At 39.7% G+C, this 16783-nt stretch overlaps 1 protein-coding gene and 1 long non-coding RNA gene across 3 annotated transcripts in view; one reads left to right on the top strand and one right to left on the bottom strand.

The window, feature by feature from the left end:
• The window catches only part of LOC119121298, a 14048-nt gene extending 11853 nt beyond the window's left edge, over positions 1-2195 (bottom strand). Inside the window, exons 1-2 of the long non-coding RNA XR_005097651.1 lie at positions 2183-2195; positions 1783-1785 (exon numbers count right to left, since the gene is read on the bottom strand). This is a non-coding gene — a long non-coding RNA (uncharacterized LOC119121298). The remainder of the gene's footprint in view (positions 1-1782; positions 1786-2182) is intronic.
• Positions 1221-16783, top strand: LOC119121297 (homer protein homolog 3-like). Of its 2 annotated transcripts, XM_037248719.1 has the most exons (11): positions 1221-1652; positions 2481-2526; positions 5200-5356; positions 5927-6058; positions 6203-6310; positions 9238-9246; positions 10307-10443; positions 11741-11897; positions 14156-14269; positions 14629-14709; positions 15653-16783. In XM_037248719.1, exons 2-11 carry the CDS (start codon positions 2504-2506, stop codon positions 15836-15838), a joined length of 1104 nt encoding a protein of 367 aa, XP_037104614.1. In that variant the 5' UTR covers positions 1221-1652; positions 2481-2503; the 3' UTR covers positions 15839-16783. The 2 variants fall into 2 exon arrangements, with proteins under 2 accessions (XP_037104614.1, XP_037104615.1); XM_037248720.1 differs by lacking the exon at positions 2481-2526.

The following is a 16783-nucleotide window of genomic DNA, read 5'->3' as shown; positions in this document are numbered from 1 at the left end:
ATAGGAAAAGAAAAAGCGCTTTATTTGTTAGATTCCGTGTCGCAATCTCAAAATAGTGATTGGAAAACAAATGATAGCTTACTCACCTCAAACATCTGACCAACACACTTCAGCAGGGAGGAAAATGGAAGTTCAGACTGGACCTAAACCCAATAGAGTATTCCACCTCCTGAATAGGAGACTGAAGGGAGAAGAAACAACTAACAAGAAATAACAAAGGATGGAATAGAATGCAGTAAAAGCCCAGAAAAGCATTTCAAATGAAGAATGCATGTGGATAGAAAATAAATGCTCAAATGGTTTCCCCCACACATAATCAAACCACAACGATCTAATCATCCATGTTAGTACAGAGATGATGTGATAAATTTTGTAAGCAGCCATTTCATGCGGAAAGTCATGAAAGAACTCAAGCAGCGAATGATTCACTTGCTGCTTTATTGAAATACTTTTTCTCCTGGCAGAAGATCATCTGCTGATTGATGCTTATTCACATGAAGTTTCCTTGTGAAGTCTAAAATCACAACTGCTGCCAGTGGTTCAGGGTTGTCCTGCAGTAAAAAAAAAAAAATCGTGTTTATGCCATACCTTGCAAAGAAACCACCACTGAGGGAAAAAGCAATATCAGTGCAAACAAACTGCTCTCATTGCTTTTCCGTTTTGTTTGACTGTTTTTCTGCTTTGCCCACATAAGCAAAAGCTACGTACGTGTGTCTTCAAATCATATTTAATAAGGTGTGTCTGATTCTTCTAAAGCATCTCTCGGCTGGAATGCTCATGATGGAGGAAATGGGCTGTGAAGATTAAATAAAGAATGAGTCAAAGGCTATGTGGTTTCCTCCTGCATCATTTTTTTGTCATCTGTCTGTCTGCACTGCATCACACCGATAGCTATTTAATATCTCCAAGTCGTGAAATAAGAAAAGAAAATATGAGTAACAGCTCTCAATATGATGCAGTGCAGTTTTACGGCTGTAAAGTACAAGCAACGTAATAAACACAATTTTGAATGATCACCTGTCAGACAAGTTATTACACATTATTACATTCATAAAAACAGAATACCCCAAACGGGAATACACAGCTTGTTTTCCATTGATTTCTTTTCATGTGTACTTTTCACTCCGACATTGGAGATAGAATTGGGGGCGGGGTACTTTGTTCTTGTTCCATCTCTGACCAGCAGATGGCGCTAATAACGCTCCAAGGTCCCACCAATGGGTGTTAGTGGGATCTCATTGTGACTTGGCAGCGAGACTGGAGAAGAACCGACTCGAATTTACGTCCCGGAGGAAGTTGGGCCAAAAACGCTGTGTTTTCCGGCTTTCGTTGGCTTTCTTCTCCCTGTGTGGATACTCGAGCTGCTCAACAGATCCGGGTGCGTAATTACGCACAGAGTCACAGTCGCGGCGTTGTTGGCTGGCTGGCTGGCTGGGGAAAGACGCGGACAAAGGGAAGCAGGCTGGACTCCAACTGATTTGAGAAGAGAGGACTCCTTTCGGAAGAAAAACGAGGAGTCGGAAGTCATTTTCCCCCACGATTCGCGGAAAAATACAAGTTGGAGCGTTTTGCAGGAAAATCACTCACAGTTTGGACTTCAGTGAAAAGGCTTTTTGCATTCACTTCTAATTTGAAGATCCTCGGAGCATGGGGTAAGTTTGACGTTCTCCCCGCTAGTGAAATCGGGACTCCAGTGGAAGACATTATGAATTTAGCACGACTTGGCACGCATCTCATTTTTCGTCGTTTATACTGATGCGCTTGTAAACTTCAACGCTTGACCTGCTTTCTTACAGCTTGACCCGTGTGACCCCATAAAGGTCAAACCTACTGGTAATGCCTTACGTTGAATTATAGAGCGATATTATTGACCATAATAGAGACTTTTCTATTTATTTATTTTTTCTTTAACAAGGGCTGTTTCAGTTTCACAGTCATGTGATGAAACATTCAAGCCGAGGTTGCGCGTGTGTGCAGTTTACGGCAACTCCACTAATTTCCTGTTCTCTATTTCCATCCGTCGCACACACTAGTGGCCCGCTTTTGCTGCAAAAAGTGGCTACTTGGTTTGTTTGCATGGGGAAGCTCAAGCTGTGCTGTGTCTCTTCATCTGTACAGTGTATATTTGATTTGGCTTCTGCTTTCTGCCAATAGTTTGCTTCAAACACACTGTGTATTATACCACAATAAACAGAATGCAATCATATTTACTAGTTTGGTTTGCCACTTGTGATTGTTCAAGTGTAGTTTTAGAACTTTTTCTTCCTGATTTACTCTTGAGAAATCAAGTCAAGTAAGCCCATCACACACATCCATTGACCCTCTTACATCACGTAAAATACACATAAAATGATATGGCGGGCTGTATCTGGGCCCTTAGGTTTGACACCCATCATTTTAGAGGCTCCATTGGTGAGTCAAAAATGTCATTCTTTGCCTAACAATCTTCTTTCACCCTGACTTTTTTCTTTCTGCTGCAGAGGAGTTGTCTTCCAGCAATAAAATGTACCCGCTACACCGAGAGAGGTATTCACTCCGTTTCATAGCCATGCATGGCAGGGATGGGTAACAAGTGACCTGGAATGACCTCCCCCTCTATTATTAGCCATATTGTCTCACTGATGATTAAGATGGTAGCGGTGATTATGAGCATCACATAACTTTTAATGGTGGACTACATCAAAAATGTAAACATTAAGCACTGACCAAAAATAAGTCCATTTATAATTGATCATTTATTGTGAATATAAATGATATTTGGCTCTTCAGAATAATATAAGGCCTTTTTTGGGAGCTACTGGGGATCAGTATACCTATCCCTACTTTTTTTTAACAACATTGACATATAATATAAATAAATGATATCAAACTGCAAATGTAAACGAAAACTCGGGTAGAGACCTTTTTTTGTGAGCTTTAGATTCTATAATATTTTACCTTTCCCTCTCCAAATGACCTTTTAATGTTCAAGACATGATGCTCCCCCCCCTCCCTGCATGAAATTCCTTTTGTATCACGTCAGTCTCTTTTCCACATTTGTTCTTCAAAAATTTTGTTTAACTGAGGAATGACATTTTCGGAGAACAACCGCTAATCACTGGACTCAACATGAACCCATTTGCTCTTAATCAAAGTGTCTTAATGCGGCTCTCTAATGACGAGGACACACATGGAAACAATTGCCATAGAAACCTAAGGAAAGGTCGCTATGCTATCACATCAGATAGCTTTTTTGTCGGGGAGAGTTTCAACCAATCACTGAATGTTGCTCCTGACAATGATTTTGTCTGACACCAATATCCGCAATGATGCTTAACTCATTCACTGCCATTGACGCATATTGACGTCTATATGCGTCAATGGCAGTGAATGAGTTAAGCCCACATAATGTTAAAAAAAAAAAAAAAAAGTGAAATTGACTGTACATGTTTGTGACCCTTTTAATTACTGAGCTGTAATCTGCGTGTGCACACGTGCATGGATGAGCAGCAATGAGCGCGGAGGAAACAGACATATGACCTGGAAAAGATGGCGACTGATCGATTCAGTTGACCTGTCACAGAATTCAGGCGACAGACAAATGAATGTTCTTATTCATTTTTTTTCCTACTCCATAGGTCACCAACAATTTTCTGAATTTCCTGAAAGTCAAAAGTTGCTCAGTTTCCAATTAATTAAGCTGCAAAGTATTGGTAAAACTGGTTATTCTATCAGACAGGTTTCTAGCGGCTGTCAAGCTGCTGTGCAGTATTTACTCGTCCTCAAGCGCTTTAATCCCGTTTGAATCTGCTCGTTTGTGATGATTCTCCTCTGGGCTGATTAGCTTGAGAGGCTTTTCATGAAGCAATAACAAGACCTGTAAAATAATGGCATTTTTTAATTCCCCCGTGACTGGGAGTGATAAACTGTCAATCATCACTTCTCATTAAGATGAGAGGATGATAGAGTGGAAATGTTTGGGCTGACTCACATTCGCTTAATTGCTGGGAGGATAATTAATTCACTTGGTGTTGTCTTTTCTTTTTACTGTTATTCAGTCAGATAATTGATTTTACAGCGGAAAATCAAACATGGTTATTTTAATTTGCTTTATCCATGATAATTAAAAATAACATAATCATAAGAAAATCTTTTAATCAATTCATCATTTGATGTTATAAAGAACTTTTTCCAGTAAGGTGTCATTTAAATACTTGGTAAAGAACAGCCAGCTCTCAAAACAGTGAGACCGTTTTTTTTTTTTTCTTTTATTCTGTTTTGTCATTTCTGATTCTAATTTGTGTACTTACCTTTGGGCATCATGCATATATTTTTCAATCGTTAATGGGCAATTTGCAGAACTCAAGTGGCACCTTTTTAACATTCACCACCTAACATGTAAAGGCCAACTGTTACTTATTAAGTTATACTTATTTTCTTGGGGGAAAAAAACTAGGTTTTACCAGTTACTCTCTATCTGGTACAACAGTGGACCCAAATTACACCCAGAGGCGTCTTGGCTCTGCCGCTTTTGTCTCTTATTGCAGCTTCAGCAACAATAACTATTGTTTGTATGCAAATGTTGGGTAATTTCAAGCAAATCCACATGGAACAATGCTTCATATAGCCACTGCCGACCCATACGAAAGAACCTTTTTCATAAGATCATCCAAAGGGCTGGCCCATATTATTTTAATTACCATGACAAAAGTGTAATAATGGCATCTCATTGCATACATGAACACACAGCTTTACCCTCAAACGAAATGATCGTGCAGTTTGCTCTCAATCCATTCTTTGATTCATCTCGAACCTCAAATTGACTTTCTAAGCAAAATTTCCCATTAAAATGCATTATGCTGTATTGTTACAATTGTTACAAAATATAAGCAGAAGTTAAAATGTTCCATATCGGTACATTTGAAACAATAAAACACTTTAAACGGTCTCAATAATGAATTTCACAGCGCCTCATAGATCTTATTTTACATTACCGTGTAAAAAGAAAATTATACAGGGCGTGAATATCCTCATAATTCAACTATGGATGCATTTTTTTTTTTAAATACAGAACATTCCATTCTTATCTTTTAAATCAGTATTTATCGACTAAGAATCCATTATATGTAAGGAGTTGCCTTTATTGTCAGTCAAAAGCAGTGAGCATGTCGCCTGTGTTTAAATTGGGTCATTAACATGCAATATTCATGCATTTCAAAGGGAGCAGCCCATCTTCAGCGCCCGAGCTCACGTTTTCCAGATCGACCCGGCTACAAAACGCAACTGGCTGCCGGCCAGTAAGCATGCAGTCACCGTGTCCTTCTTCTATGATGCCAGCCGTAACGTCTACCGCATCATCAGTGTGGGCGGGACCAAAGTGAGTGAGTTGCTGGAGCGGTCAGAGAATTCATCTTGCAACACAGCGCTTTGATTCAGGCGTGACTAAGTTTCATGGAGTTACTTTATATCACTGCTGATGATGATTTCGAAGCGCTTGTGAATTGTGTCTTGCATTTCCACTTCACCTCTTGTTAACACTGTTTTGAAAAGCTTTTAGGCGTTATGCTAGACTAATTCCCTCCCATCAGATGGTTCACTTGACAAAAGTTAGTGAGCATACATTCTAAAAGCTTTTTCCACTTAGCTCTTATATTGGATGCTTGTGGGACAGAACAAAAATGTCACAGTGAATATACAAAACAAAAGAATTGACCTCACTGTTTGAATACTTTCAATTTCTTCATAATAAAGTGCGTTTTGACTTATTTCAGTCTTGAACGATATTTAGTTTGACCTAAACATGAATAAAAAATCAGTTGAATAGATCTTTGTTTTGGTGATGGAACCTATTATTTACATTTCCATTCATTTCAATGGTAAACATTATCTTGGTTTGTGAACTTTGCCGTTTGTCAGCTGCGTTTGAACCTTTTTATTCTGTCGATAGGCCATCATCAACAGCACCATCACCCCTAACATGACCTTCACCAAAACCTCCCAGAAGTTTGGTCAATGGGCCGACAGCCGGGCCAACACCGTTTACGGCCTTGGCTTTTCCACAGAGCAGCAGCTGCAGCAGGTAACAATGAAAACATGGATTTATAAGCAAAATAAATTTGGACTTGTTCGAGGGTAAAACATTAATTCATGCGTTTATATTGGAGCAGTGAATTTTGAGTATATGCAGGCAGACTTACAGCTGTGTCTTGTCTTCCACCTTCAGTTTGCAGAACAATTCAAGGAGGTGAAGGAAGCGGCCCGGCTGGCCAGAGAGAAATCTCAGGAGAGGTACGAACTGGCCAACCCTGCTCTCAACATCGCCGCCCCACAGGTAAATCATTAGCGCCTATGCACACTGAAGAATAAATACATTTCTTCAATAAAAAGTACAAAATGGCACGTTTGTAGGTCTGGAATGGGGATGCAACATGATGCAATTGAACCTGACCACTCAAGAGACAATATGACCTTTTTTTTTTTATTAACCAAATGCCAGCACTGCAGGTTGGATCATATCCAGATCAACACTGAGCATTTTTTTTTTTATATTTGAAACCCTAGATACAAAATAGGGGGTGATACTTTACCATTAAGGCTTCTGCTCTGGAGAAAAGCATATCTCAAGAGGGCTGAACTTCGTACAAGCATAATAGAGAGGAAGGCAGAACATCGGAATCATTCATAATTGAAGGCAATTTTGTGCTGTTTGGAGGATTTTATCCTGCCAACACTTTTGATTTTAGGCTTGACATGTTGGAGTTTTGTTGACACCCTGCAATAATAATGGATTGCGTTCACATAACAAACACACGATGTTGCATTCACGCGGAGGAAACGTCAGAAGCGGCGACGCGATTGGCTGCGAGCGAGTCTTTTAAGTGTTTGTGCCAGCGCTTGTCACAACATGGTGACCACAAGAAATCAATATATACATGTATTGCTGCACTGCATCACTCTGAGAGGTGTTTATGAGATTTTTTGCAACTCATGCTATTATTATGAAACAGTGCCCACTATAACCACAATAGCAAAAATAGGAAATGAATAACTATGAAAAATTGTGGCTGTGAAAACCACTCCTGATTATAGCAAAGTGCAATGTTGAGAAAGGCTTTTATGCAATTTTATCTTAAATTATTCTGTTGATCATTCTTAACATTTAAAAAGAACTTCAATCATTTTTTGACATTTATGCTGGATGGAGTTGGAGACAGACCAAAGACTGGACGGTTAAAGCGCAAACCGATACGATGTTTCTTTTTCTGATTATCTTCATTGAAGTGCAGTAAAGCAATGATAAAAAAAAAAAAAATTCAAATCATGGAAAGAATATCGCCGCGTCACATTTTGACTGTATACAGTGAACTCAAAAATGAAACGACAAAGAACAAGTCATGGCATGACTCAGTCTAGTTTTCTTTCGAAAAGAAGGACAGATGAAGTATTTTGTAAGAGTGTGAGTGGGAAATGAAATTCCTGCCCCTGCCTGTCTGCTTGGCATACAAGAGCTGCTGTAGAATGGAACAGTGAGTGCAGTGTAGAAAACCAAACCAGCACATGCAACCCTCACTCTTGTCTCATTTATGCGAATAAACCTTGTAACATTTATTTGATGCATCGTAGCAACAATTTATGACATTGAGATGTCACTCAACTGGTGGCTGAGAGCTTGTATCACCATGGAAACCAGAAACCCCCTTACAGTATATGCAAAGACACAAACGTGGACCCAGACACATCAGAATTATTGAATTCTACCGTAGATGGGGCAGCTGGTTAGTTTCTTTATTGTATTTTATTTATTTTTTTAATCTCAGCTTGATTAACTGGAGACTTGTCAATTAGAGGGAGTGCAAGTTTTATTTATTTTTATTTTTTTATGTGCCAGGTTGACCCAGCTTCTTAGCCATAGTCAGGCTGCAACTTACTTATGACCCTAATTATTATCACCACCACGTAAAAAAAGAAAAAAAAAGATACATCTGGCAAAAAGTTGAAAAACATACACAGCTGTCCTATTTGATTTTTTGCTTCAGTCAAGCTTAAGTTGGTCTCGTACATGAGCAGATGTGCAATATGACGACAGCAGGCAGTAAGGTGTAGTCTTCTAAAAGGTCAGAAGTATTTAATATACTCAACATGAATTTTAATTTGTTATCTTATTCAGGCATTTTAGTCAACTGTTTGCTTAAAGCAGAAGTCAGTGGGATTTTTTTCCCCTCTATAAGAGCCTATGTGTCTCAACTAGTCTGAATAATATTGACTTCATGGAATATGAATTAAGCCAAAACATCCAGCAATTTTTCTCCATCTTAGATGGCTGCCATTTTGTCCTCTACTACCTGCTGTCAAGTGAAAATCACAGTGCCCACATCTTGCAAATGTCACGGCTGTTTTTTTCCCCGCTAACTTTCATTTGAAGAGCAAGGTAGAAATTTTAAGGGGCATTTTAGCTTTAATAATAAAAAATAAAACACCTCCAAAATACCATCTCTATAGTTCCTTCCATTATTTTATCCTGGAAATGTTAGGTGCCCCAATACCTTTTGTCTACAAAGTAAAGTACATATCATGTCAACTGGATTCAAAAGTAGCTGTCATTTTGCCCGCCTTCTAATTGGAACCTACATCACATCAACTATGCAGATGCAGGAAGAAAGGGAAACGCTCATCTATATTTTAAAACAATATCTTGCCATTGAAACCGTGCTAAAATAAGTGTGTGTGTGTGTGGGGGGGGTCCGGTTCCGTGAGGACCCAGGTGATTCAAGGGAAGCATGCATGTACTGATGCATGGAGCCATGAATAAATGATGGCAGCTTGTGGTCTCAATGAAGCCCCAAATGTGGAGACAAGAGTCTTTTATATAAGCTCAGAGAGCAAAATGGACCGAGACTTGGATAAATAAGTCAACAGTAGAATGTACTTTGAAAAACACCAGTGCAGACCCATCACGATAAAAGCTCTCAAGTTTGTATTTAAAATATCCGACATGTCGCATTGCAAAGCCTCTTCCCCAATTTTTTTTCAGTCCATTCTTTGACAACACACTGAAGAAAAATGTCTTTTTTTTCCATTTTCCTGATTTTAGTAAGAAAAAAAAAAACGCTTGAAAGATACAATACAAATTTTATGACCGCCAGCTTGAGGAGAAGTTTCAATTTCACATCCAGCAGACACATAATGACTGTTTTCTAATTTTCTTCTTTGTCTCCTTTTCACTGATGCGTCCATCATGGGATGTCAACACCATTTCAGCTGTCTCAGGTATGTGACAGGTCTCCTAAAGCAATATTAGCTTAGACATTTTGATGCTATTCTTTCATCTGTGTGCTGCTTAGATGATCCTTGCTCAATAATTAATCTGCTGTCTGATCAAATCTGACTTGAGAGCAAATGTAGCTTCAGCTTGTGCATTCTACAAGGAGAACAGTCTTTGTTAACACTGGCAGCTAAATTGCAAAAAGAAAAAAATGATGATGGAGACATTGAAATCCATCCATCCATCCGTCCATCCATTTAGTTAGCTATTTAAAATGTAAAGTCCCATTTTTACACAGACACTTATTCTAAACATCATCCTAATTTTTGTCTGCCCTTGTAAATGTTGCACCATCAAACAAAATATGGCATTTAACTGAAAAATCCCTCCAATACTTCATGTAAAAACCCCGGAGAGCAGAAATTCTTTAAAAGATCCTCTCAAGTCTTTGAACTTGACTAATGAGCCGTTGGTAGTTTGTGCAAGAGTATCTCAAGTCTCATTCCCACTTAGCCTGAAAGAGAGCGAGCAACATGAAGGGGGGGGGGGGGAAATGTGCTGCATCTGTAATCCTGTTTAGGACTTAAAAAATGGATCCACGTCGTGTGAATTATTCAATTTTGTGTATTTGCAAGCAATCCCTTTGGCACTTGGCCACAGTTATTTTGTTTTGTTTTAGTTTTCTTTGCTAGGATGTCATGCTCCTTTTTACTTGTGTTTAATTCCATGCCTCCATATGGACGCACAGAAATGCAAAGATAATACTAGATATTACACCATCCTCCTTGGGGGACAATACGGAAAGACTCGCTCAAATTAATATTACAAGGCTTTTTCCACATGAAGTGCACGAGTGGAATGCTGCTCAGGAAAAAAAAAAATATATATATTATATTATATTATTACAGCTAAAATCAGATTTTCTCATATTCAGACAAATTTGTGGGCTAAAAAGTTGATATCGGCTTTATGTTAGTTGAATTATGTATTAAGCTTCCTCTATAGATTTCCCTGTGCTGCAATTGTATTGAAGTGATATGGTTCCACCGGTTCTTGTCGGTCTAGGAGCTGTCGGACGACCGTCATTCCCCGCCGCTGCTGACAGTTAACGGTCCCGGGGAGGAAAAGCTGTTTCGAAGTAAAAGTGCAGAAGTGGAGCTGACAGTGGAGAAGGAGAGAGTCAAGAAGATGTTGTCTGAAGGGTAATGACGCCTACATCTTTATCTTCTCGAACAAAGATTTTCTCCAGGGTGCCAATGTTGATTAAAAATGCATTTACAACTTGAAAATCAGGCAAAAGATTCTGCTGAGTTTTAATTGACAATGCCGGATAGATATTGATCGATTCTAATTTGTCGTAGTCTAAAGCCGCACTGACGTTTCTAACGTGTAGCTTCATTATGAAACCCACAAAGGCTATAATTATGCAGATGAAAGCATCATGCGCTTAAAAGTCTCTTAACAACACTCAGAGATGAGCTAAAAGCCAAACTGGTCCTTGGATATTGACTCTTAAATAAGTGGCAATTTCAAGGTACTTCACATATGCATGCATGCCCTGCTCAGAAGTTGAAAATATTGCTTTTGAGCAGATTGTACAGTTTTTCTCTGCAGATGCATTGTTGAAGACGCAGCTGAGTAATGAACACATTTTAAGTGGAGCAGACACTGAATGATTGCACCACTCAGATTGAAAGAAAAAAAAAAAACTTTGCCTGGAGGAGATTTTGTCCTTGTGTTTTTGGGGAAGAAAAAAAAAGCGTTTAGCGCGTCACTTGAATTTTTTTGAAATGACATTTGTTTTGGGTGCCTCTGCCCTTTCACTGATCTGTATGATATTAAGAAGGAGAAAAAAAAGGCTTCATAAGCCACTGTTATCCAGATGCATTTATTGGATGACTCCCATAAGCCTTTTGCTCTGTTGCTATGGTGAGTAGCTATACGGTTGCTACGCTGTGCAAAGATGTGACGTCATGCATTTCCAAGGCGCTCTGATTTATTTGCTACCCTCACTAAATCCTGACCTTTACCACCCACCCATTCATTCTATAAGTGACTTTTCTCCATGATCCAATGATGCAATTCATTTCATGCGCTAAAGGGGAAATAAACAACAGACATGATCAGCCAAATCTCCAAAAGTATTTAAAGAAATTACTCGTGCTCTTTTAAACTCGAGGCCCGGGGGCCAGATCCGGCCCGCCATGTCATTCTACATGGCCCGCGAGATGTGGAGTCAATAAAAATGTTGAGATTTTTTTTTTGAACAATAACTGAAGAAAATATTACAAAACTAATAATCCATCTTTTTCTTGTGTATATGTATGAATACGAGACGAGGTAAAGTGGGATATACTTTGACCCTTTTTTTTTCTTGGGTCATGTCAGAGAAAAGGTGAGCAGCAATGTATGAAAGGTTTGGAGTCAAAGTGTGAGAGCGTGTGAAAAAGACTGCTCCCACTAAAAAGCCTTCTTTTTTTTTTTTCCTTCTGCCCCTAGGTCCATGTGTGAAATCAACCTTGAGGCAGAGCTCTTCACCTTACAGGACAGTAACGCCAAGCTGGTGGCAGCGCTGCAGGAAGCCAACGTCAGCGTGGAGCAATGGAAGCAGCAGTTGGCTGAGTACCAGGAGGAGACAGATCGCCTCAGAGACCAGGTGGGCAAAGTTTGATTCAACCGCCAACTGATATGAATGGAATCCTCGAGTGGTGATCAAATATTTAAAACTCGCAATTAATTGACATCACATCCTACAGGTGCCACAAGATCACTGCGTAAAGTTTAAAGCGGTCAAACGATCAACTCATCGATGACCGAATTAATCGAGTCATCATTTTTCAGACACTAATTATGAAACACTGCCATTTTTTTTTTTTTTATATCATGCTACGAGTTGTCCAGTTGAAGGTTACCCCTCATATGGACACACACATCCACACACGCTCTGCTGCAAAGTCAACCAGGTGGTTGGAACTAGATCAGGCCTCCAGGGTTTTGGGGGGGCGGGGGGGAGACACCCTACACTGTCCGGCTTCTCTGCCTCCCTGCCCCACTTAGAGAGACATGATGAATTACCGTTAGGACTCCAGGGATCCTTTTGACTCCATCGTCACATATAATTGTCATTGTTTTGCGGAGGAATGAGGGCTAGATTTTACTGTATGTACATAGAATAACATTTATTTTATGGTATTGCTACGTGGTGGATTGCTGCACAATCTAATGATATCCAATATAGGGGCTGTATAAAATAAAAATCTTAGTAACCATGCTAGATTTGGATGGATTGATTGATTTAGAGAAAAATTCATTTCACAATCTGCACCACGCCACCAAAAAAGTGTACCTAATCAAATGCCCGTTGAGTGTGTTTACTGAAGCAATCTTTTTTTTTTTTTTCTACTATCCTTGTTGACTGTCAGTTTGATTGATATCAGCGTGACCCCTTCCATATCTCTTTCTTCATGAGGAGCTCACATTGAGCTTTAGGGGAGACAATTGCGGCCGCCACGTATAGAAAAACACAAGTGCATGGCTTTTCCGGGGCTCCGCCAGGATATGGCGTATTAGCATGAAAATGAAAAATACCCAAATGGGCCGGAAACCGGTTTAACATTTCATACACCTTTGTATTCATTCATCACTCACTGGAGCAAGCAATTTATGCGCCAACAATTTGCAGTTATCAAAATGAGTCATGCACAGATTTGGAATTTTGATTCTCTTGGCAAGCCGCTTGGGTAGCTTTGTTCAATTGAGGCTAATTTTCAACATTCGTTGTACAATCTGATGTGCTAAACTTGCTTGCTTTCTTTTGCAAATGAATGAACTAACAAGATTATCAATACCTTTGGCTGTAATGGTTTTGTCTATGATCATTTTAACTCAAACAACTTGGATGATTTATCGTCACTAATTGATGAAGAGAGTGTCGAGTCAAATTTATTGATGTAGCCCTTAATCCCAGAAACGTCTCAAAGGGCTTCACATATCACAATTGGCAAGAACTATCGACATCTCCTGATCTTAATCTCGTATTTAAATGCAGAAACATGCAGACAAAAAGGATGCAACGCGTTATAGAAGCAGCTATATAGTGCGGAAACAACATTTTGATCATAGTTCTGTAGTTGTTGTTTTTTTATTAATACGTTTATTCAGATGGGAATTGAACGCTCCAATTAAGGTTAAAGGTTTAATGGCACTGAGCCGTGACGGGAAACTGCAAACAAGTTGACTTACCGTAATTTTCGGACTATAAGTCGCGTTTTTTTTTCATAGTTTGGGTGGGGGGGCGACTTATACTCAGGAGCGATTTATATACATATATATGGTTTTTTTTCACTTTTTTGGGCATTTTATGGCTGGTGCGACTTATACTCCGGTGCGACTTATAGTCCGAAAATTACGGTAGTTGTTTACACATGATAGCTCACCACCCTATTTATTTATTTATTTCATCTGCTGTTTGTTTCATTGCCAGTCACACAAGGGGCAAACTAGATCAAGAGAATTGACATGATTTGTATTCTTATTTGTCTTTTGATTTACTAAAGGCAACCCATTTAAAGAAAGGACAAAAAGTGTTTTTTAAGCCAGTGCTTTGTTTTGCTATCTTTTATTTTATATTGCTTCGAAATGACAACACAACAGCTGGAAAGGTTAAACCGAGCCATGTTTGGAAAAGAAAAACGATGTGTTCCACCTAATTAGGTGAATTTCACGTTTACTCCAGCGCGCTTCATGAAAAATGATGCAAAATACTTTTTCGGGTCGACTTGATGCTCTGTGACAACTTCTGAAAAGAGCAAGTCATTGCTAAATAATACACAGTAGCTGTCGCCCCTTATTTTCTTTCTATGTCTCAGTGAGAAAATGTGTTGCTCTATTAATTATCGGAGTATTGTGTTGTAGGTGGCAGAATTGGAGACACAGCTTGGCCATCCTGCTGCTGCTGCTCACACTGATAAGGAGGAGCTTAGCCGCTCACTGGAAGAGCTGGAAGCTCTGCTTAGTGCCAAAGACCAGGTAAGACACAAACTGTTCAAAAAGATAAAAATAGAAATTGCTAGCAATATCTGTCGTTCTTAAAATTTTAGTATTGACACATCAAGTCCATCCACGATTTTTCTTTGCGGGCCACATAAAATGATGTGAGGGGCCGTTTCTGGCCCCCCGGGCCTTAGGTTTGACACCTATTCTGTCATGGCTTTGTCCTCACGAAGGCAACCACTTAGCGCTAAAGATCCTCTAGTTGTTACTTTCCAATGTCTGTCACATCGGAAAACTTCAAAGTATCCCGCTGTGCGATAAAATACTTGTTTTATAAGAAAAAAAACCCCCACAGTGATGCTCTATGGTAACGTTTTTGCTCGAACCATTTACAGGAAATTCACAGTCTACAGAGCAAGAGAACTGATGTGGGGGAGCTGGAGAGGGAAAGAGAAGAGGCCATTCAGAGACTCCAGGTAAGTTGTTTTGCTTCTCACTTCTTTTGCCAAGCGGCGCCATATTGCAATTAACAGGGGAACAGCTTGTCTGGCCACAAAATGAGAACTAACGCATTTCGAACTACAGACTAAACGCTGAGTCGTTCCCGGAGTGTTGAGACTAAAAGCTTTGGCTTTTGTTGTTGTTTTTACAACGTGCTCGCTTTGCCGCTTCATTAAAAGACCGCCGTTCTCCATCTCCTCGTCAGACATCTGATTAAAAAGCAATCCTGTGGAAGAATGGACTAGTTTTAGAAAGGCCATGTTGTAATTGTGCTTCCGTCAGCTTTGGCGTGTCGACGCTTCACTCGATGGTCAAAGACACGGACGGAGGGAGACGTTAAAAAAACGGATGCTGGTGGGCACTTTAACCGAACATGTTTTTGATCAAATCGAAAACGAAAGAGCCACACATGCACAGGGTGAACATGCAAATTTCAGAGAAAGGTCACAGATAAGATTCTAACCCAAAAACCTTGAAAAGAAGCAACAACTTAACAACTGCAGCATTAGGTTTTATTATGTTGCTTTCTTGAACAAGGGCGACCTCTGCTGGCACAAAGGGGAGTTACAGTATGCAGAATTCACAATTTCTTTGCTCATTGATATCATTCGCTTTCTTTGGAAGACTTCAAGGACAAAACAAATCACTTTTCCATCGCAATGCGGGAAGTATGGCTAATGCATACTGCTTAGCCTTGATGAGGTAATCTATCATTTCTTAGCCCCGGTGTCACTTTTGATTGATGTATATTCTTGATTAACCTTTCCTGCCTTTGTGCCCATTTCATAAACTGTTCATTGAGAATTCACCACAGCCTCAATTGCCACTTTAAATCTGCATTATTAACAGATGAAGGGACCAAAAAACATGACGCCAGCCCATTCAGAAGAAACTGAAGTTGCCCATTTGTTTTTTCAGGAACTAGAGAGACGAAACACAGAGCTGGAGGCTCAAATCAAGAGCACCGAAAAGACGCTGGCCTCCAGCAGGGAAGAACAAAAAAAGGCAGAGGTGGACGTCCGGCATTTCCTCGAGGCCCTCGATGTCAAAATATGCGACCTGAGTGACTTGAGACAAAGTCTGGCAAACCTTGTTGATAAGTAATCCCAACTGAAGAAGTCAGGGTGCATCTCCCACAGTCAAGGCACATTTCCTCCTCTACTCTAGTCTCATTTGTATTTGGCCGACGCAGCGGTTTCCAGCAGATCTTAATAAAATCATTGTGTGCAAGAGAAACCTCTTATAGGTGCAATGCGCACAATCAAGCATCTGGGCTTTATATTACACCATGAGCAAATTTATAGTGGCTGCAAACAAGCACATTGAGAACAAAATGTTGTGGAATAAAACAAAAGACTGCTTAGCATATGCATTCCGATTTTTTTTTTTGTTGCAAAAACAAATTAGTTTTCAGCCACATTATGGGCCTATAACAATATTTGGTTTATAGACAATAATGTTTATTTTTTGCAATGCATCACATTTCTAGTTATGACTTCCATTGTCCTCAACTGTGGAAAATGCACCCGATTGGCAGTAGGTCAGGGAAGGGACAAACGGATATCAAATGGATATCAAAAGCCTGATTACAAGTCAGCCACAGTTCAGCATCAGCAGCCAGACGCTCCATCTATCTGCGGACCGCCAACATGCATTATTCCCTCACTTAGTTCCCACTGCTCTTCTCTCCACCTCGTCTATTATTAAAATCGACCCGTGGCGTGAGTTTAGAAATTGAAACACGAGCAACGGCGTCTCTTCACTTGAAATCTCACAACCAGAGTTGCACTTTTGGACTTTGTTTACATGTCAGTATTGCAGTGGTTAGTTTTAGCATCAGTAAGTGATAAAAGCCTTTTAGGAGAGAGCACTGCAAGATCTCTGCAGTACCAAGTAATGTGAAATTATGGAAGTGACTGATTGATACAAGCACAAGTGCAGTCGTTTCCTAAATGGGTACTTAACTGAGCGGCCTGTCAGCTTTGTGAAACTGATGCATAAAAAAAAAAAAAAAGCTTTGTATCGCCTCATTTTAATGTAATCTGGGTA

The sequence above is a fragment of the Syngnathus acus genome, chromosome 4 (genome assembly GCF_901709675.1).
Source record: "Syngnathus acus chromosome 4, fSynAcu1.2, whole genome shotgun sequence".
Taxonomy (NCBI): domain Eukaryota; kingdom Metazoa; phylum Chordata; class Actinopteri; order Syngnathiformes; family Syngnathidae; genus Syngnathus; species Syngnathus acus.
This window is presented reverse-complemented; position numbering and strand designations above follow the sequence as displayed.

Excerpts from the sequence above, each read along its gene's own strand:
- LOC119121297 (XM_037248719.1), top strand. The coding sequence starts at position 2,504 with ATGTACCCGCTACACCGAGAGAG. Across the intron at positions 2,527-5,199 it reads TACCCGCTACACCGAGAGAG|GGAGCAGCCCATCTTCAGCG; the intron begins GTATTCACTCCG and ends TGCATTTCAAAG. Across the intron at positions 14,710-15,652 it reads AGGCCATTCAGAGACTCCAG|GAACTAGAGAGACGAAACAC; the intron begins GTAAGTTGTTTT and ends TTGTTTTTTCAG.